The sequence below is a fragment of the Diplotaxodon limnothrissa genome, linkage group LG15 (assembly GCF_057381915.1).
Source record: "Diplotaxodon limnothrissa isolate DT_005_m linkage group LG15, D_limnothrissa_male_GT1.1, whole genome shotgun sequence".
NCBI classification, from domain to species: Eukaryota; Metazoa; Chordata; class Actinopteri; order Cichliformes; family Cichlidae; genus Diplotaxodon; species Diplotaxodon limnothrissa.
Genome location: NC_140610.1, coordinates 24,699,415 through 24,721,555, shown reverse-complemented (window position 1 = coordinate 24,721,555; position 22,141 = coordinate 24,699,415). Strand labels below are relative to the sequence as shown.

Below are 22,141 nucleotides of genomic sequence, written 5' to 3'. Positions count from 1 at the left end.
ATTGGTATTCATGGAGGCTTTTCTCTCAGGAGTCGGCAGCTTCCCGCAGGCCGCTCCGAGGAGCCGCCGCGCAGATGCCGGACGACCCTGATTATGTGTGCAGAACGGCATCGCCGCCCCAAATCTACCGCGAAGTCATAGCCGTTGAACTGTTCCAGCTGGTTTTTCAGCCTATAGATGAGCCATTTATTTGAATATGTTGTTCAGATTTACCTAAACTGTAAAGATTTGGTCATGTCAGCCAATAATCAACAATGGATTTGCAATTCTTGGCCATTGGCAGTATTTGTACCAGTGGAGTTGATTTCCCATATTCCCATCTTTATTACTAACTGAGATATCAAGCTTTTGTGTGGTCATCAGTACAGGTGGGGGCAGTCTAAAAAAAATTAGACATTGTGAAGTTGTTGGAGGTGGTGGGGTTCAGACAGATGTTACTGATGTTGAATGAAAGCATGTTAGTGGAAGTCTGGAGCTGTGCGCAAATTAATCCACATTTTAACCCCCAAAATGTTGCATTGGGCAGAATTCCCTCAAATGAGATTTTATTTAAAGGTCAGTGTTGGGAAGGTGGGTGTTGATGCCTAATTAACTACTCCAAAGGTCATCTCCTGGCCTTTTGGACAGTCCACTGGTAAATATGAAATTTGACTGGCTGTGGTAGTTGACACTGTTCTGATGGATGGAAGATGGAAGAAAAACAAGCAAAACAAAATGCAGAGCACTTACCATCAACTTCCCCGTGCCACATTTTCTGGCTGTACTACTACTAGCTAAGACTGATTTGTGCACGCACGCTGACAGAGATACTTGTTAATTATTATTCATTTGAATTCTTAAGGAGACTGATGACTAAATTACTTAATAATAACCCCACAGTGTGGTTTCCAGTAAGATGACTTAAATCTCAGTGTTTGGACCTGTGTGTAATGTCTTTCTTGGTTAGTGCTGTTGGTTAAGAAGTTAGTTCAATCTTCTGAGTGAGTGTGACCACCCCTTTGTGTCCTGCAGGTTGTGGGAGGAAGGCTGGAAGCAGAGGTACTACAAGAACAAGTTTGACGTGGACGCGACAGATGAGGATTTCAGGCGGAAGGTGGTCCAGTCGTACGTGGAGGGTCTCTGCTGGGTACTGCGCTACTATTACCAGGTAACTGAAGTCACACGGTGGGTTCAGTACTGTGTACAAACGAGCATGTCTTCAGCAGCGATGTTCTTTTTTTTTTCCCGTGTTTTTCTTTTCCTGCTGAGAAACATATTCTCACTGGTTTATAAAGCCTTTACTTCACCCAGATGCTAGCTTTAGAAACCGTTTAATAGTTTTCTTTGAACTTTGAACCCCGAGCTTTCATTACATACCACGATCCAAGCTAAATTTCCACCTTTACAAATGGAGAGGCAGGTGTATTTAGTCGTTTTTTTGATGAATTTATGCACAACATCAACCTTTCTGATCCTGTTCCTGAGTTACAGAATCAAATTATGTTAAGTTCCCAAATATTGCTGGTAAGGTTAAGAGTTTATTTTTCAGAGCAGTGCTTCTCTCCTTGAACTTCCACATACTCGTCTTTCAGCAGTTCTTTTTCTCTTTTTTTGTAACATTTTTTAGTTAAGGTCTTATTTATACATGTGTAAAAAGATTAATCACATGAAGTTCTTGCTAACAAAAGTTAACGATAGCTTTCGTAAAATTAAATCAAGAGTGTGGCTGCCACAAGGTGAATTCTAACTTTTGGATATTTTAGCTTTCATGTAGACACTGAGGGGAAAAATTTAAGGTGAATGATGCACAGAGTAGAACTTTGTGCTAACAGTGCAAACAAAGACTGAGAAAATCACTAAAGTTTTTGAGGGGAAGCTAAAGGATAAGGATGCTTATTTTTCTTTTTCTTGTCATTTCGCGACCAGAACCTGTGTTTGACACAGAAACCTCACATTCTCTGTAAAGGTGAACCTGTAAGGTACATCGACTGAGTAACATGGATAAAGCCATTTATAGAATAGAATATAAAGCTTTGTCATTGTGTTCAGCATACAGTGAGAGTCTCTGTCCTGCTCGATGCATCAGGGTTAAGTATCGCTCATTAGTTTCTGAAGCATTTGATCATTCTGGATTTTGTTGCTGCTTGCTGAAACCTGAGTTACGGGAAATGGGTGGATCTGACTGAGAAGAGCACTACATGTTGATACTTGCTTTTCCTCTGCTGTATCCTCGATTTTACTTTAAATACACAAAATGAATTCACGTATACTTTAAACTAGCAGCTGAGAGCATCAGCTAACCAGAAGGGACTTTGCTGAAGTCATAAACAAAGTGTGCAGGAGGGACACTTTCCTGTAGATCTGGATACAACAGGAGTTGTTCATGCAGTGAAAGGAGTTGCCCCCTGCTGGACATTAAAGATAAGTTGCTTTCATTTTTCACCACAAGCTTGTAGAGGTAGTGGGAGAGGCAGCCTAGTTGTGTGAAGTCTTCTCCAGGTCTATGTGGAAACGAGCTTCATGCCCTGTGAAACGTCCATTGATGGTAAAACCTGGTTGTTCAGTATATTCAGGTGTTCACATGACATAATTATTTAGGAAACTAACATTGCTGAGCCTTGATGTAAGCAACTGATAAAACTGCCTTCACTTGCTTGTATTGTTGCTGCTAGGCATGTGCTTAACTTAATTTGATGTTCTTCTCACTGTGATGTTCCTGTCACTCTAAATCCGGGTGTATCTGGGCTTATTAGACCACATGACCTGGGTTCAGTCTTTATGCTTCCTAAAAGATTTGAACCTGTTTAACAATTAGCTTCACTGATAGCTGGTTTTCTTAAGGGTACACGTGTTTAGTCCCAACACCGTGAGGCCTATTCATATTCATATGTGGAAATGCTCTTACTTTTAGTAATACAGCCGTGAGTGCTTCTGATTTATTTTTAGTCTATTTGATTTCACCAAACTGTTAAGTGATCTCTGATAACAATTTCTTTTCTAACCATGTTTCTTCCTCAAGGAAGAGCATTTGTCCTTCCAAAGTTTTAATAGTGTGTTGGAGAGCCTAAAGCTCAGTCTTCAGACTGGTCTGACTGCTCTGTTTCATTTCTTTAACTACTTGTGGTCTTGTGTGAAGTCAGAGAGAGGATATCCTTAATGTGGTTCAAACCTTTTGTTTATACGGAGCAGCCAGTGAGAAGAAGTTAGTTTAAGGGAGGGGAGCTAAAACGTCAGAGGCTAAACTGATTGGAACAATAAGAATAAGGACTATTCTGAACTGTGAATTATGCAAAGCTACTCTAGTAGAGTCCAAGAATCAAAATATGGAAATGAGTAGAATCAGATCAGAACCACTTGCTTGTTGTTTTTGAAGATGATTTGCATTTGAATAGGACTCGGAGGAAAAATGTTGTGTGATGATTGAAAACATGAAAATAAAAGATCGCTACAGCTTGATCTTTAATCCTGCCTGACCACACACCTGATAGGAAGTAAACCAAACCTTAATGAGGAGTCGGTACACTTACTGTTGCTGAACAAACATGTCTGACACAGAAATGCGAACTTTACTTCCCACAACTCACCTCTGAGGTAACAAGGTCCTCTGATAAATCCTCCTCACAAGTGAATTAACCCAGGGACTGATATGTGTTTCGTTGCATTTAGATGAAGCCTTCCGACATGAATGACTCTCACTTTTATTATTATTTACTATGTTTTTATTTTAGTTTTACTTATTTACACGAAATAAACTCGTGCTCATCTAACACTGAGATCTGCTGCTGTTGTTTGCAGTGTGATTATACACGAATCATTGTAGTGTTGTAAAATATTGATCTTTATGTTGAAATGAAATAATCAGCTGGGGTCCCTCTCCAGGAGAGCCAGGGCGCTGAGCCGGGGGGGATTTGTCCTGGCTGATTGTGCTCTCCTCGTATGCACACTCTGTCGACTCCACACGCTCGCCAATCCAAAGCCCGTCTCAGGGGGCCGCTCTGAGTGAATTCATTAGCGGGCCCTCGACGGACGGAGACGTGTCTGCTCTTCGCTGCCACACATTCACGTTTCTCCTCGCCACTGACTGAGTTAAGATCACGCACACCTCACCAAGTGATCGGGGAAGACAGAGCTCATTTTATCCCCGTTCTGTCTCTGCTTTTCATCATAAGGGCAAAAAACTATTTTTTTTTTCCTCCAGTAATCTGTTGGATGTACAGAAAAGGTCTCCTCTGCCAAAAATTCATTTCTTTACAACCGAATGGCCGCAAATGACAGTTTTCCAACTAGCAGGCTGTTCTCTAATGGCAGTTTGAATGTTCATGCTTTGTTGACACTGGTGATTTGCCTTTTTAGTATTTTTATTGTAATTTGCGGCGGTGCATGCAGATGTTAATGGGCTCTATAGCATTACAGGACTGACAGGCAATTTTGAAGGGCAAAGTTGTCGGGGTAAAAGTCAACGAAGGGAGAAACCTGTGTCCAAAAATGTTATTTTATTTCAGGCTGAATGGAAACTGAGCTTTATTTCTTCAGTTTAAAGAAGGTTGAGCTGTTTCCTGATTTCTCTACATTTCATGGCTGATGGACCCGAGTGTTCCCAGCATTGTGACAAAAAACAAACCATATGAAAGTTATCTAATGAGCGCATATTGAAAAATAAATATAAGCAGAATGTTTGTGGTGAGCCCTGACACATTTCAAATCTCTTTAAGGATTTAATGTTGCTCATCAGTGGTGATAATTATACAGGGCGAGTTTTGTTGTTCTTATAACTTTAAATGGAGATGATCAATTTAAAATGTTTGTTTAAAAACTTTGGCAATCACTGGGGTAATATTACTGTAATCTTAAGTCATCTGTCATTTTTCTTCAGTATTTTTATTGGGTTTTGTTTAAGAAATAACAAAAAACTTGAGCAGCTGGATAGTAACTGGATCCTAAGTCAACCAATTCAGACGTACTTTCATACTCGCAGTCGTTAAACATGCACAGATTATGAACCAATGAAATATCAAATTTTAAAATGGTTACATGAATAAATGTCCCACATTTTTACAGATGTCTGCTTTCCAGTTTCAGAAACAAATCATACATCGCTCAATGTGGATGTTAATAACCAGTGAACAAATGATATTTTGTGGATATTTCAGTGCCTCCCAAATAATTTTAGTGAAATGTCATAAAATAGTTTTCTTTTCAACATGTGGATTTTAAATCAGTAAATTCAGTTTATTTAAAAAAAAAAAAAAAAGATTTGTTAATGCATTTTTGATTATTTGACTCACTAATGTGAACACAGTGTGAATAAATCACCCATTTATATATTTAAACTGAAAGGTCTGTGTATGTTGAATCTGTGGCTCCTTCATGTACTTAATAACATATTGAGGTAACAACTTTCACTTCCTGTTGTCAGCTGTTCTGAGTCAGGACAGTGTATGTGTGTGTGTGTGTATATATATATATATATATATATATATATATATATATATATATATATATATATATATATATATATATATATATATATATATATATATATATATATATATATATATATATATATATATTTTTTTTTTTTTTCAAATTTCCCCCCCCCCCTTGTTGCTGCAGTTCATGATCTTTGACCCTGCCAGCCTCTGCCACAAATGAACCGAGTCCTTGAGACAAAACATTTTGCCATATTACCATAAATGATCTGTGCGATCGTCCGAATGTGGCGATCAGAGCCTCCTCTGCCTTTTATCATGGTAAAAGGACCGTATTATCATTTGAATGACCACCTTTAATAATAGAGTGCTGGGCTTTAAAGCTGAGATTGGCTGAGATGCGAGGATTGGTGGATTTACCTCGTTTTCTCAAAGGTGGATTGTGGGAAGTGAAGGTTGTTCTTTGGTGCGAGGCATGTTTGCTCAGGAAGGATAAGTGGTCCAACTGCATGGTGACGACTTTTTTTTTTTCTTTCCCCAGAGCTTTTTTTCTTCTTTGTCAGCAAACATTTCTGAAACACAGAACAGAGGAAGGTGATTACATTTTAGATGCAAGAGCCTCTCAGCAGGTGTGGGAGAGATTTATTTATTTTCTTTCCCTCAGAGGCATCATGGTTTGAACTACAGTCTAGTTTTAGTTTTTTTCCCCCCTCATTCTTGTTGTTTAACCATCAAGCCAAAAAAAAAAAAAAAACTAAAAAAAAAATAATCTGGCATGTCTGAAAGTGTAGAAAGTTTGAATAAAAAGCAAAAGCTGCCTGAGGATTCAGTGAAAGGTTTAAAATGTCAGCACTGCCACCTTAGACTGGTCAGATTGGATTTTAAGCTTAGTGCTGCTAAAGAAAAAGGGCAGAGAAAAGCTTTCTGCTTCCATTTCGAAGTTGCTTTTAATTTCTTTTCCCCCCTCATCTGGGTGCTTGAGTTGATATCGTGCCAAACGAGCTAATGCTGAATGAACAACAATAAACTAACACCAATGATTAAACTGAGCAGAAAATGAGTCACCAGATTTTATGAGAGTTATGCCTAATGTGAGTGACTGAAATGTGTTGATTTTTGGATTTTTTCCTGTATTTTTATTATTGTAAAGTGAACATAAAGCAAATTTATTATCCAGGTAAGGGATAAAGCCACTAAGAACTCCACTGGTGAGATGTGGATCCTTCTTCATATTTGTGAATAACTTCCATGTGTGCACCAGCATCACACTTAATTACTTTATATGTAATTACATACATTTAATTACTTTATATGCAACAAGCTTCTTTTTTCAGTCAAACATTGGCCCCATTAACTGATCTTAAGCTCAGAGCTAAGTTGTTGATTGGAATTGTTTACTCGTTGATTTGCAGGGCTGTGCTTCTTGGAAGTGGTACTTCCCGTTCCACTACGCACCGTTCGCCTCTGACTTCAAAGACATCAAAGACATGTTCTCAGACTTTGAGAAGGACACCAAACCAGTAAGAATGGATTTATTTCTCTCCTCCTCATTCTCAATCTTTCTCTCTGTGACTTTTCAGTGAGAAATGTTGTTTTTCCTGCAGTGAAATCTGAAAGTGTGTTGAATCAGTCATGTTCCTTTAAACTAAAGGCTGCTATAGCTTGTTGCTTGTAAAGCCACTGATAGCAGCTCAAGTTATTAAAGAAATTCACTAAAACACCGTAAAAGTTCACCTCAGTTGACCTGTTGGTCTTCCCTAAGTATTAAGCTGGCGTTATGAAATGAAAGTTAAAACATAACACAATGAACAACAGTAGAACAAGGAAAACACATCAAAGGTTTAAACTGAGAAAATCTATAATTATACAACCAATACCAGTTCCTTTTGAATTTGATAGGTCTTAAAAAAGTTGGGAGATGTAACAAAAGGGTGGAAAAAAAGGAAGTCGTATTAAGAAAGTGCTGGAATAATTCAATTATCTCATCATCTGCTGAATGTAATATAACGTTCACTCTGGCGGGAACTTTGTGTGGAACAGACAAGGCAAAAACAAACAAACTTAAATCCAACTTGATCAACTGATCATGTCAAAGCAATGCAAGACACACCAGCGCACAACTGTGAATCATACGGCAGCATCGCACACTACAGCGTCCGATCTTCAGGGTTTAATCAACAGACATGACTGTTTGGTGGGTGTTTTGTGCAGTTCAAGCCACTGGAGCAGCTGATGGGAGTGTTTCCTGCCGCCAGCGGTAACTTCCTGCCACCAACATGGAGGAACCTCATGAGCAGTCCGGTAAGTTTCAGGCATGAAACGGCTCAGCAGTATTGCTGCTCTCTGATCTTTTTAGTTGTGGTAGTTGTGTCAGTGTCTTTTTGAGTTTTACTAAATCGCTTCCTTTGATGCAGGATTCCTCGATCATCGACTTTTACCCCGATGACTTTGCCATTGATCTAAACGGCAAGAAATACGCCTGGCAGGGTGAGTCTGTGACATTTAAATAATGTGGACAGAGAGATTTATTACAGCTGTTTTTGTTTAATCTTTATTGTTAATAAATGGAAATATATTTTTAAGCCAACGTTTCATTCGACACACTTTTTTATTTGATATTAACTATGCGGCTCATTTTGGTATGAAGGGCTCAAATTCCCTGTGCAAACAGCAGAAACTTAAAAAATGTTTCAGTGCGGGAATATAGAGGCTTTGACTTCAGAATAAAAGTTTTAAAAAGGAGAAGATATAACCTGAGTACACATTAAAAACAGATTTAGAGAATGTAATACTGTACTATTACATGATTACACTATTTATTACTGTAAGTGCACTTGTTTTATATCATGGTGCTACTTTCATAGGTGTTGCCTTGTTGCCTTTTGTGGATGAACGTCGGCTGAGGGCGGCTTTGGCTGATGTTTACCCCGACCTCACTCCTGAGGAAAGTGAGTAAAAGCCCATTGTATCAAATGTAACATCTGGATTTCTCTTTCGGTGAACTTTACCTTCTGTGATAAAGGTGTTTGATGTAAAACTCACTTTATGTTTGTAATTCTGACATTATCACCATAATGCAGTAACAAAGCACTCCAATAGCTGGGGTTGGCTGTAGTGTCAAAATGTTAAAGGGTTGCAGTGCTGCCATCTCTGCTCCTCTCCATGTTTGGATAAAGGGTTAAAGGGTCTAAAGAACTGTGTTATAGTCAGACAGGTGCGTTTTATGTATTTGCATATATATGCAGATATTATTTTTTTCAGTCATCATCCCCACAACGTACAGTTTGCAGTAGAACCCATATTCACCTTTCTTATCATTGTTCTGACATAAATGTGGTCATTTATCTCTTTATTTTTCTGTTTTCTAATCATGGGCTTCTCTCCCGTTTACACTCAGACCTGTGTGAGCAGGGTAGCAGTTTGTGAACACTTGTTTTTTCTCTCCTTTCTGACCACACCTGCTTTCTGTGCTCTGTTTCAGAGAGGAGAAACAGCCTGGGAAGTGACGTGTTGTTTCTGGGGAAGTCTCACCCACTCTTTGACTTCATCCATGAACTGTATCGCACAGAATCTAACGAGGTAAGAAACCCGACGCCGTCAGTAAGCATTCACTTCAGTCAAATCAATCAATCAAAACTTTATTTATTTACCTCTTTTCATACAATAAAGATTCAACTCAAAGTGCTGTACACATTAAAAACGGAAAATAAACAAAAATACACACATGCATCTCCTTGACTACACCCTCTCATCACCCCTCCATCCCTGCAGCATGACCTATACATGGATATAGACACCCAGACATCATACAGAAACACTGGAGCTAAAAAAAATAAATAAATGAAAGCTAAACATAAAGGCAGGTAATGTGAAAGAATAGAGACATAATTATAATAAAAGAGGAAACGTGAACAAATAATGCAGTGAAAATGTGTCAGTAAATAAATGAAAAGTTAAATAAAATAAATTAATAAAAAACCTTAACTTTAACTTCAATTCAAAGGAAACTCTTAGCTCAGTGTTATCGTGACACACACACACACAACCCTGTTCAGCTATCTTAGTGAGGACCTTCATTGACATAATGGTTTTCCTAGCCCCTTACCCTAACCATTAAAAATGAAAATGAATGCCTAACCCTAAACCTAACCATAACCCAATTGTAACTCTGACACTAAAACCACATTTTGAGCCTCAAAGAGGCCTTTAAACTTGTGAGGACGGGTGAGTGTGTCAGTCACAGGGATCAGATACAGTATATGCGAAGAGGACCATGGAGGAAGAGGAGCAGATAAGTTCAACAGCAATTTCACGGCCCCTAGGACCGTGCAATAAAAACTTCTATGAAAGTCAACTAAATGAAACTTTTTTTTGCAGATTTCGGTCCTCACAAAGATAGCTAGACAGGAACACACACAGAGTCAGCTGGTTTGCGTCTGTAATAACAGTCTTCTTCTTCTGCGACTCAAACTTTGATATGCTGCCGCGTCACTGTGCTGCAGATGTGCGTTGAAGCTGTGCAGGTGTCGCCCGCTTTGAGTTTAGTCTCACTGATTATGCATTTGCAAACCGAAGCAATCGATGCGTAGACTTGCTGGGTAAATACTTCTTAATGAGTGCATCTGAACAGTCAAGCAAGCTTCTGTGTGCTTTGCTTTCAGCGATGAAATGAATTTGATGCGAAGGAAAATTAGTTCATCTAGAGGATTCAGAGTTTCAGAGGCCTCGCAGTCTGACTGAAAGAATAATGCAGGTTTTATTTATCGCTGCGTTCCACGAGAGAAAAGCCTTCACCTCAGAGGACCCTCTTCTCCTGCAGTTACATGAACTTGAACTTTTACGTAGCCCGTCTAGACGACAGGTACAGATTTGATAAATAAATAAAACTGTCAGATGAGGATGAGATGAAAAACATTTGACAAAAACCTCCTGTGCAGACATGCAGTTTAAAAGGAAAAATCTTCCCACCTGACCATCACAGTTTTGGCCACAAAAATTCCTTTTTTTTTTTCTTTTTCTTTTTTTTTTTTTTTTTTTTTGAGGGTCCATTTTAAAATTCCATTATCTATAAAACTACTTGAAGTAGGTCCTTCACATTTTTAGGGTAAATTTCTGGTACTATGGCTTTGAGTGTGGACTCAAGTCAACATAGAATGTGGATATTTGGATGTGTGATCTCTAACGGCAGATTTGGAGACCCGTAGAAAGCAGTTTTTCAGGTAGAGGACTGACGTTTTATTTGCTGCTGCTCATATACAAGGCAGGTGACACTAGTTTAGAATATGTGTAATGTATTCACAGAGTCATAGTACCAGATATTTACCCTCAAGAATTTATTTGGAGCTCAAATATTTTCTAGATGATGGTATTTTAAAACAACTTCTTTAAAAAGATGCTATAGAATTTTTGCTAGCAGGACAAACACAACTTGAAGTAATTGTCTGCGCTTTAGATGGTTTAGTTTTTTTTTTCTTCTTTTATGTCCATGACCTAAGAAGATCAGAGGAAGCATAATAATAGAGTGTTGCTGCATTAAACCATCATTTGTTTGTGGATACAAACTGCAGCTTTATCTCCATCAGGACACTGAGATCCCTGCAGAGCTGTGCCATGGAATCCAAGGTAGACTAAATCTCGATGACGACCCTATTCTACCAGATAAGTAAGGAACACCGACTTTATTCTCATTTCTCTGCCTCTTGTGCCATGTTGCCACCGCTCTAAGCCAACGGAAGACGAGCTGGGTAAATGTGACATCTGCCTCATGTATTTGTTTGTGGTTATCCTGCAGTACGGTGAGGTCGCCTGTTCCAATGCTGCGAGATATTTCACAGAACACTGCAATCGGGTAAGTCAACACAAACATTTTTTGTAGCATTGATATTTACTGTACATGTTGGGAAGACTCATTGGATTTAACTTAAAATTCCACCAACAATGACGATGATGTCAAGTATGGCTGGAGGTGAACAAAGAACAGGAAACGCCTTTACAATTGCAGTAAAATGTTCAGATTTGTGTAATTTTTTTTTTTACATATTTCTTGGTGAAAGTTCACACATGAGGTGTCTTTAATTATTCATGGTCATGTCGTTTTTTTTCCTGTTTAATCCCTTTGTATAAAAATTCCACAACTATACTTATAAAAAGCAAAAACCTTCCCTGATTTGAATTTGGCTGATGTCCGCTTCAGGCTTGTCTGCTTGTGCCCTTCTGGACTGTATCAGACATTCCTGCTGTTTTTATTTTTCTTTCTTTTCTCCACTTCCCTCTCTGAAAGTCCAATTCTGCATCTGCAGTGCATGCTGATCTTTATGGTATCAAAGCCACAACCCTTTAATTAAGTTTTACTGAAAAAAGGGAAGTCATATTGAGACAAATGGAGTAAACATGTGCAGCATAGGAATAGAGCAAATATTTGTCTATTACAATGCATTGGAATTGGGCATCCCTGATAAATCTGATACGTAAAAAGGAAGGTCCTGGTCTCACTGCTGACTTTCTGACCTTATGCATTTCCTTTGGGCTTCAACACCACTGACTCGTCCACTGAAAACTGCCATTTGGAGTCAAAGTTGGAGGCCAGATTCTCATCAGCAGTGGTGAAATCTTTTGGAAACAAGAGTTGATATCTGTTGTCTACAAGTAGCCCAAATTGGATGACCTGAAAAATTTAGATGAGAAAATATTTTATTTTTTAAAAATCTGTTTTGAGTTGAATCCCAACTTTAACACAGATGTCGCACAAAAAAACATGACAAACTGTTGCATCCACTTCCAAAAATAAGCTAAAAAAGCTGATTCTGATGGACGTTATGACAGACCATCCCAGATTAGTCTTTTTTTTTCTTATCGCTTTTATTACAAGCTTCACTGACGTCGTCATGTTTCCATTGGTGCTCAAAGCTGTTTGACAGCACATAGTTTTGAGCTGTGTACGCACCATCCCCCCTTTCATTACTGTAATATGAGCCATTCTTCAAGGATGAAAAGACATTTGGGCACGTGTTGAAAATGACTGAGCGAAGGAGGTTAAGAAGAAAATGACAACATTTGAACCATCATGGTCTCAGGATCTCTGTGTTGAGGCGCAGATTTATTTTGCTTCTCTGAAATTCTTGCTTTAAAGTATGAGCTAATGGAACTCTTGTTGTGGTCAGTTGCAAATGATTTTCATTTTCTTTCCAGAGTGAAGTTCAAGGATCCCCAGTATCCAGATGGCTTTGTGTTCAAGGCGGTCCTCCTGCCTGGAGCAAAGTGAGGATTTTTCTGCATTTATCTCATGAATTCCTGGTTGAACATTAAAGGCTTTATTCATTTCAGGTGCAGAAATAGTTTTTTCATTTGCCCTTGTAATTCCTAAAGAATACAGCATTCATATATTTTTCTTATTGTAACAATTCCATGAAAAGACCAAGTACGCGTTGATTCATTTCTCAATAGGTTGTGAATGTCTGATTTGTCTCAGGCTCTCAGCATCCTTTAGGTCCGTTTGTTCCTAGAAATTATATAAATCGTTACAACATGTTGTGGCTCTGTTTGCAGAAAGGCAGTTAGTTCTATTGGAGTCTATGGAAAAAAGATTTCAGAGCACCGTTAGAATTAGAATTAGAATTAGAATTCAACTTTATTGTCATTGCACATGCACAGGTACAGGGCAACGAAATGCAGTTTGCATCCATCCAGAAGTGCTTAGTGATATAGATATATTACAATATATATTAGCAATAATATAGATATGTAAGTATATTACAGAAATGGGTCTATTATGGTATGTTATAATGTACACGGTATGAAGTATGTTGTGAATATTCTATAACTATAAGTATGTACAGGCTGTAGTGAGTACAAGCTATGTACAGGATATGGACAGGATATAAATATGAAAAACTATACAGAATATGAAATAAATAACTTTACAGGAATCTGAGATATACAGCTATACAGAAATGGGAACTATGCAAGTTGTAAACAGTTGTAGGGTTAAAAATTATCGTATGTACAGAATGATTATTACAGAGCTATACAGTAGTGCAGTTAAGGTAAGTGAGGGTGTGGATAATTTCTACAGAGGCTATATAAAGTGCTAGTGGTTGTGAGTGGTGGTTCACTCCATGTTATTATTGTGTGTTTGAGGGTACAGTTGTCCATTGTGTGTGTGGGTGTGTGTATGTTCAGTCCATGAGTTTAACGTGGGTCAGATGTCAGGAGGCAGAGTTCAGGAGTCTGACAGCTGTGGGGAAGAAGCTGTTCCGGTACCTGGTGGTCTTAGTCCGGAGGCTCCTGTAGCGCCTCCCAGAGGGCAGGAGGGTGAAGAGTCCATGTGATGGGTGACTGGGGTCTCTGATGATTTTCCCAGCCCTTTTCAGACACCGCTTCCTGTAGATGTCTTTTATGGCAGGAAGTGGTGCTCCGGCGATGCGCTGGGCAGTTTTCACGACCCTCTGCAATGCCTTCCGGTCCGAGGCAGAGCAGTTCCCGTACCAGACTGTTATACAGTTGGTCAGGATGCTCTCGATGGTGCAGCGATAGAAGTTCACCAGGATGTCTGAGGACAGGTGGTTCTTCCTCAGAGTCCTCAAGAAGAAGAGGCGCTGGTGAGCCTTCTTGACCAGTTAATATATAACCGTAAAAAAAAACTTCCAAGTTGGGTTTATGATGTGAATCCCCAGTTTCAAGGCTTATTCAGTACAGAATTGGCCTAGTCAGTGTCTTCATATTAAAGGAAGCTCCTGGAAGAAAGCGGGCAGATGTTAACACTGCAGAAAACGATGGAGAAAAGACACAATGATGTTGCAGGACTCGACTGTGCAAGTGCTTTGAGACCTTTGACACTGGGCACCGGAGCTGATCTTGCTCAATCAGCGTATACCAGAGTGATGCAGGAAGTCAGAGTCAGGAAGAACACAGAGGCTGTTTTAAAAAGTAAAAAAAAAAAAAAACCTTTGCAGACTAAATCCTCCACTTCTGAAGTTCTCCGGCATGACTTGAAACTGTGAAAATGAGAGAGCAACACTGTGTCACAGACACAGATTCATCCACTTTTGTCAACAAGAGCAGTAAAAAAGTGTATTTTCAGCTGTGACAGAGGCGGTAAACTCAGGTGGAGTAAAGGAGAAAAAAAATTGGTTTTTATGTTTCTGGAAAATACAGAACTGCACTAAGATCACAATCACAAAGTTTGTGGGTAAAAATACAAGACCTTCATCAAATACGAGTCCTCCTACAATTCACTGGCAGTATTTCAGTGGTGTTGAGACCTGGATTATTATTTTTTTTCTAAAAAGGCGTCACTGATAGATTTGAGGGTTTCAGGTAAACACGATGGCACCCTTCCCCCTCTCATATATGTCAATAAAAGGAAACCTTTTTCACATCATAATACTGTCTTTCAGGATTCCCAGTAAGGTTCTGAAACCCGAGGACTGGGTGAGAGGCAATGGGCAATCTTGGAGGCCTCAGCTGGGTTTCAACCCAAACAGGCAGCAGGCTCACCTGGACCAGTCTGGCTTCAGGGCTCTGGGGTATGTTCATATTTACATTTTTAATATAATCAATGTTAAAACCAGTAAAAAAAAAAAAAGTAGAACATTCCTGTTTTCCTGAATTTCGAGTGAAAATGGTTCAGACTCTTTCCATTCTCGCATTCACCTCAGTCAGGCAAATCAGGACTGCTGTTGGGTCGTTTGTTCACACTTCCTAACAGGCCCCGGTTAGTCCAGAAATCGGTAGGTGTGAGGACAACAGTTGTACAGTGCTGCATTCCTTATTCATATATGATGAGAATCTCAGTCAGGATAATGGAGGCCCTCTACACTCCAAGGATACATCTCCCCAGACCACAGACCCACTGCCAAACTGGTCATTCTGGGGGATGTTGCGGCTGGTATAATGTTCACAATGGCATCTCCCGGCTTTTTCACACGTGTTACGTGTGTTCATTGTGAACTTGCTCTCATTTACAAAGAGAATGGGGCAGTAGTGGTGGACCTGTCCGTTATGCTACCCTCAGGGAGTCTGTTCCTGGCCGCCATGTTGCAGGGCTCTTCCTGTTCCTCCGTACAGAGACGAGCAAGATATAGTCCTGCTCTCCTGATATTTCCTTCCCACTTTTGAGACTGTGCTGAGAGACACAGCAAACCTGGAGCTGGACTGTCTGTGCGACCTGAATGAGCCTGAATTCTCCCAGCACTGATGAGGACATTAGCAAAAAGCAAATTGGAGAAAAATGGGTCAGGAGAGATGAGGAGAGAGCAATGGTTTAGCTGGAGTTACAGGTTTTGTATTATACTGTGATGACAGGGTTTTTGTTTTGTTTTTTTACAAGCAGTGCATAACCATATCTCTGTTACAGAGTATTTTTCCATGCTTTTATTTTGAACAGCAAACAGTGATGCCTTTTTAATAGAACTTTGCATCCTGAAACTTTTTTCATGGGTCATCGGTGGTTTGATCAACTTCGGTAAATACACCTGTCTCTGAAGCTCCTCGCTCTGTGTGATGAGATCATTTTAAAGCATCCAAGTCTGTCTGCCGTGACTCAGTACAGTAGTTTTAAGTATTTTTAAAAACAAAGATGTATTTAAATGTTTACTGCCTCCCCCCCACAGTGGCCCCCATTAACCAGCCATCCTTGATTATGATCTAAGCTCTCTTCTCCACACATTGATATTATCATTAAGGAAATGTGAATAATTGAACATCTGGCACGGCCCGACTGTGGGAATTAATTATGCACAGATTTGAAGAAACATAATATATTCCTTCCCCCCCCCCCTTTTTTTTTTCCCCCTGCTAAAGTAAGTCGTTAATTCAGTGATTCAGGCCGTTATGTGCCTTGATGGCACCACACGGGCAGGTGCTCACAGGATGGCGAGCAGGAAAACCTGAAGGAAATGAATTTTTTTTTTATTGCTTTGATTTTTAAATTGTGCAGTTATGGGTGTGTGTTCAGTTTAGGAAGAGGCCAGAGGTCATATGACATTTCTGGTAGGACACAGGCTCTTGTGTGGAAAAAGGCTGGGCAGAATAGCTCACTGAATCATTTAACCCTTATGTGTTAAGTGCTTTGGTTTGGTTTGTTTTTTGCCTTTTTGTGGATGTGCAGGGAGTAAAGATAATTTTACCACCATGAGACGACATTGTCCATCCAGCTATCAACCAGTCAATCAATCAGTCAATCCTGCTTTTAATGCCTTTCATGCTTCCTTGTGTTTTCCTTTTTCCTGTGATCCTGAAATTGTTCCCCCTCCAACATTGGGGATGATTCCTGAATCATTTTCAGGGTTTTAAGGTATCAGCTTATTACAGTATGAAGTGATGGCATGTGCCTGATTCTACATTGCCTTATTGATTAATTGATCAGTCAACTCATTTTCTTTTTTAAACAGTTAAAGGAACAGTATGTTTGCAAAATACAACAACAACCTCACCAAATGCCACAACTGTCACACTGACTCATCAAAACTGGACAACAGAAAACTGGGGGGGGGGGGGAAAGTTGCCTGGTCTGATGAGTCTCGATTTCTCCTGCCACATTCAGATAGGGACATCAGAATTTGGCATAAACAGCATGAAAGCATGGGTCCATCCTGCCTGGTATCAACAGGGCAGACTGCTGCTGGTGTAATGGTATAAGGAATTTATTGGTACAGCAAAGCCGGGCCCCTTAGTACAAAAGCATTTAAATGCCCAGCCTGAATCTGTGTTGTTGCTCAGCATGTTCATCCCTTTATGACCAGATGAATGAATCGGTCACCAGATCTCAGGTCGATAGAGCACCTTTGGGATGCGTTGGAACAGCAGATTGATATCATGGATGTGCAGCCGACAGATGTTCAGTAACTGTTCGATGCTGTCATTTTAATATGGACCAAAACCTCTGAGCAACGTTTTCAGCACCTTGTTGAATCTGTGCCACAAAGAACTAAGATGGTTCTGACAGCAAAAGGGGATCCAACCTGGTACTATGAAAAGTGTGCCCAGGTAGGGTGGAAAGTTTAAAAGTAATTCAATGTTACTCTGGCATTTGCTCTTCTCTTCTATCTTCTATCCTGCATTTAAATAAAAAAACAGTGTTATCAAACATAATTGATGAGTAATGCTAAGACTAAAAAGCTGAAACCAGCAATCTTCTTCCTTTGTTTTATATTCAGCATATTCAGACCATTTTTACCCACTTCAGTCTCCAGACACTGCCCAGACATTAGGGTTAATACCGGGTGTGTGTAAAGGTTACAATGGAACTTTCTTTATTTCTAAATTAGTTTTTAACATCATAGCTTCTTCTTCTCTCTTCAGCCACAATCTGAACAGAAGCCAACAAGGTGGAGGACAATACAGCAGCACTCCACCGCCAAGCAGCTACAACCAAGGAGGCTACCGACCTTCACACAGCGGTGGCCACCAGTCTTTTCAACGTAAGACACACACACAAACACACACTGATGTAATGCAAGGCCTTATTTTTGCCCTACTCAGTGTTTAACCGAACATTTTTCTTTGTTCAGAAACCAGTAAAGATTTTTTTTAGTGGTCTTTAACAATAAAAAAAAGAATCCACAATGAATTTTACAGAAACAAGGGTTGGCGCATTAGCAACCCCACCAGCAAACATCCATTTAACTTTGTCTCACAGTTTTTGTCAAAGCCTCACAAGTTTGAAAACCGCAGCCCTAACCTTAAGCCCCCTGAATCATCTTTAAAGCCCCCTCGAATGGCCACTATCTTAAAAAAAAAATATCCTCAATATGAAGATGGAACATTTCTGATTCATAAATAGTTCACAAAATTCAGTTTGATTCAGAATGATGTATTTAAGGCTGTTTGCATCAATATAAAAGCAAATAAAATTATAGATGAACGTTTAATTAAAATTTATTCCATACCGGGGAGCCAAATAGACTCTCATTTTATAATTTAACAATCCAAGGCCTCAAAAAAGCAACTGTGTAGGCAGACGAAAGAGCCAGTCCTGCAGTAAGAGTCCTCTTTTAAGTAAAACACAGTGTGAGATGCATTACACTCAAGACTCTTAACGTGTTCATGGATTGGGGACATGCTGTTTCATAGTCCAGCACTTCTGCTTCGTCCTGTCCTATCCTGTTACCATTAATTTGATCTTCTTAAAAAAATAATAATTACAATATTTTAGACTTCGAAATAAAGACAAAAATCTTCATGGCACTTTTTTTCTTTATTAAAATTCTCGAAAAATCCAAAGCATCCTGGAAAGTTTGGTCAAATGTGACTTTACCAAAGGAATAAAGTGATTTTAGTAATTTAAAAGTGACCTTTGAGCATTTAAAAAATTTCAGTCTTTATTTTCATTTTTTAGATTACTTTTAGATTTTGGATTCATTCTGATTAAGAAAGTGCAAATATTTTTCAAATGTAGTTTTTTAAAAACGTTTCTTTATCCCTTCTCTACACAAATAAACAACAGTTTTCTAATCTAAAAATTAAAAGTATGTACATCTGAGTTTACCACACTGAGAGTAAATCTGACAACACACTCAGATCAAAGTTTGGTCAAAAGTAAGTGGACCTCATCAAACTGCTGCTGTAAGGTCACTGATGAGCGTTTGAAATTGGGTGAATTGTTGAGTTTGCTGCTGTAACCTTGAGCTCAAAAAATCGATTGAGATGTTTTGCTTTAATGCACCCCCCACCAACAGTACCTGCTCCATTAAATTCAGTAAACTTTCTTTTGGCGTTCCTCTCTGGAATGCTCTTTTTCTTTGCACATTCCGACGGCCTTGCTTTTCATGACAGAGCGTAAAGCTTTCATCACGAGGCTTTGACATTCACCTGTTATTCTAAACATTTTTATCCCTTTAGCAGAGACGAAGAAAAGCTAAAATATTCAGCGAAAGGTAAAATGCCTCTTCAGGTGGATTTCAAAGAACTGTAGTCATGTTAAAAAGGAAGTGTGACCTCTTTAAGTTGTAAGATTTTACATATCCAGTCTGTTAAATATATCATACGTCTCATCTGTAGACCTTAGATGAACAACAGCACATGACAGAAGCAGTGTGTTTGAATCTTAGCAGAGTGATCTGAACAAAAAACAAGACTTATGGTCTGTCCTTTGGCCTGCAAATACCTCACAGCAGCTGTCAGCACAGAGGTGTTGATTCGGGCACCTTGCAGTCATTGAGGCGACTTTGAACTCCTCTGTATACCAAAGTATTTTAGAGTCAAATGTGAGGCCATCTGCCTGACAGCTGAAGCTTGGTCAGAACTAGGTCGAGCACTAAGTGTTTCTACAAGCTGCTTAATCATGGGGTGGAATTCGTCTTTCACAGACTGCTTCTGCATTTTGGTTTAGTTGTTAAGTGAAAAACAGTGTTAATCTGATGATGTATTGATGATCTTTGTTATGAATTTTGATACATTAAACCATAGAAGTGGAAGAAGTTGTACTTTCTTTTTCCCATTATTATCCATTTTATGCCAGGCACGATTGGCTGTGATATTTTCTAGGTCAGCTGGTGGTTGGTTCTTTCTTTGGTTTTGAGCCTTCTTTAAGTAACTTTTTCTTCTTCAAGTAACGTCTCTGACTATCTTTGATCGCCATCATTATAAATGGTTGTCCCTCAAAGTGGATTAAATGTGTGTATGAAGCCATTTTGAATTTCTTTTTTCAACTGGCAGAAGGAGGCGGCGACTGCTGCAGTGAACCATTCATGTCACGATTATTTAAGCAATTTATTGGTTATTTGTACCAAATGGCACAAAAAGGAGGAAGATGCATCTTTTCTAGGTTGTTTTTGAGCGAATCAGCTGTGAATAAAAAAAGTAATTGATCTTAAAAATGACGTCTTAATTTTCCACCGATGGACTGATGTAGTTACTGACTAATCAGGTCACATCTGGAACGGACACCGTTGCCATTTCACTCTGAGGAAATTGGGCGCTGCAGCTGCCAAACGGAGACACAAATAATTGTGTTATATGATTATGTTCATCACATGCAGTTGAACAGCTCGTCACATATGGAGGCAGAATCCGTCTCCCAGCTCCTAATCACGGTCTGTGCTCGGCCTCGGCCCTGGCCCCACGGTCCTCTGCCAGCTCTCCTCCAGTTTGACTTTGATGTGCCAATTTGCAAGTAGATGAATAATCTCATCTGCCCACTGATGGCGTGCGGGGGAGTCTCGGCTATTCTGGTGGCACTTGATGCAAATGGGGGGCTTTTGGCTCCTCCGGATTGCGGCAGCACCTCCCTTGGCCTCTGCTGCTCGTTCTTAGTGTTAAACTTGCCAATTAGCAGCCCGGGATGTTCACCACCCCCAGCTCTATATTTGTCCTATCATTCACAGAGAAATTATTTTAATAAAAGGGAATCATTTTAAATCCTGCTTGTCCGGTTCTGGTGACACAGGATGATTTTTATTGTATCAGCTTGAAGTACCTGAAATAGAAATATGTCATTGACAAAGGTAGCATTTATATTTTATTCGATTTTCTTTTTCCTCCTGAAGTTTTAAAGCTTTTCTGTGCTCAGTTTTGATTTAATGCGGGTGTGTTAATCTCGGTTTCACTAAAGACCAATCTGCAAATGTACTGCTCATTTAAAAAAAAAAAAAAAAAAGGGTGAAAAAAAGTTAATGGCACACTCAATCATGGTATCACACAGAGTCAGCTAAACTTCAGGGGGGTATCGATATGTCACGTTATGAAACACAAACCATTGTGAATTTATTTCACCTTCTTTGGCCCCATTGCAGTGAAATTCTGTGTCCTGCTCACTGCTGGTGGTGTGACACGGTATCTGCAGCCCAAGCAGGTTGCACAGGGACTCCAGCTTCTCCAGGATGGGGGTGCATCCTTAAATGCTATTTGTGAAGGTTTGCTGTGTCTGTCAGCACAGCCTCAAGAATATGAGGAGATACTAGGAAAGTGGGCATTACATGATGAGAGCTGGACAGGGCTGTAGGAGAGCATCAACCCAGCAGGAGGACCAATATCTGCTCCTTTGTGGAAGGAGGAGCAGAGGAACACTGTCAGAGCTCTACAAAATGACTTCCAGCATGTTTCTGACAAAACTGTCAGAGTCAGACTCCTTGAGTGAGGCACCAGGGCCTCACATCCTTTAGTGGGACCGACACCCGGAGCCCAGCACCATGGAGCTCAATTGGCATTTGCTCAAGAACACCAGAAAAGGGCAGATTCACCGATGGCGCCTAGAGCCGGTTCACACCGAGCACATGTCACAAATGCCACACTGTCTGCAGACGTTTTGATATCTGTGGTAATGCGTCAGATTGACCCCGTCCCTGACCGCAGAGATCTAAGTTGCAACACCGAATTGCCAGAGTTCATTCTTGAAGGACTTTGACACGATTTCATATGTGTGCCAATGTGTAGCTGATATTCTTTGAAAACAGAGGTTGACTGACTGTGAGTGGATAGACGATCTTCTGGTTATGTTCCATTTAGATGTTTTCAGTCCCTTGCCTCAGGTGAAATTGGCTGCCTTCAGTGTTAGCTCACCTTTTGTGCTATTCTGTGTTGACTGGCTTGCTTATATCTAGACCTGCAACGTTTATTGAGCGCCTGAAGTGATTCCAGCATAAAATGTGCTCTGAGTTTCATCTCAAAATAAGATTTGTATATAAAGCGTGGATTTTTTTTCTTTCATAAGAGGTGATTAAATTATTTGTTCATCTCTTCTGATTCTTTTTAACTTTTATGGTAAAAACTGAACATGGTCCAGTTCTAATATCAGC

At 39.7% G+C, this 22,141-nt stretch overlaps 1 protein-coding gene across 1 annotated transcript in view; it reads left to right on the top strand.

Moving 5' to 3' along the window:
* xrn2 (5'-3' exoribonuclease 2) overlaps window positions 1-22,141 on the top strand; it is a 45,308-nt gene that overhangs the window by 11,881 nt on the left and 11,286 nt on the right. The window contains exons 18-28 of the mRNA XM_085372289.1: window positions 1,012-1,147; window positions 6,821-6,928; window positions 7,620-7,709; window positions 7,823-7,895; window positions 8,273-8,356; window positions 8,890-8,987; window positions 10,991-11,070; window positions 11,200-11,256; window positions 12,597-12,665; window positions 14,804-14,932; window positions 17,709-17,827. Of these exons, the coding sequence (XP_085228415.1) occupies window positions 1,012-1,147; window positions 6,821-6,928; window positions 7,620-7,709; window positions 7,823-7,895; window positions 8,273-8,356; window positions 8,890-8,987; window positions 10,991-11,070; window positions 11,200-11,256; window positions 12,597-12,665; window positions 14,804-14,932; window positions 17,709-17,827 (1,043 nt within the window). The remainder of the gene's footprint in view (window positions 1-1,011; window positions 1,148-6,820; window positions 6,929-7,619; window positions 7,710-7,822; window positions 7,896-8,272; window positions 8,357-8,889; window positions 8,988-10,990; window positions 11,071-11,199; window positions 11,257-12,596; window positions 12,666-14,803; window positions 14,933-17,708; window positions 17,828-22,141) is intronic.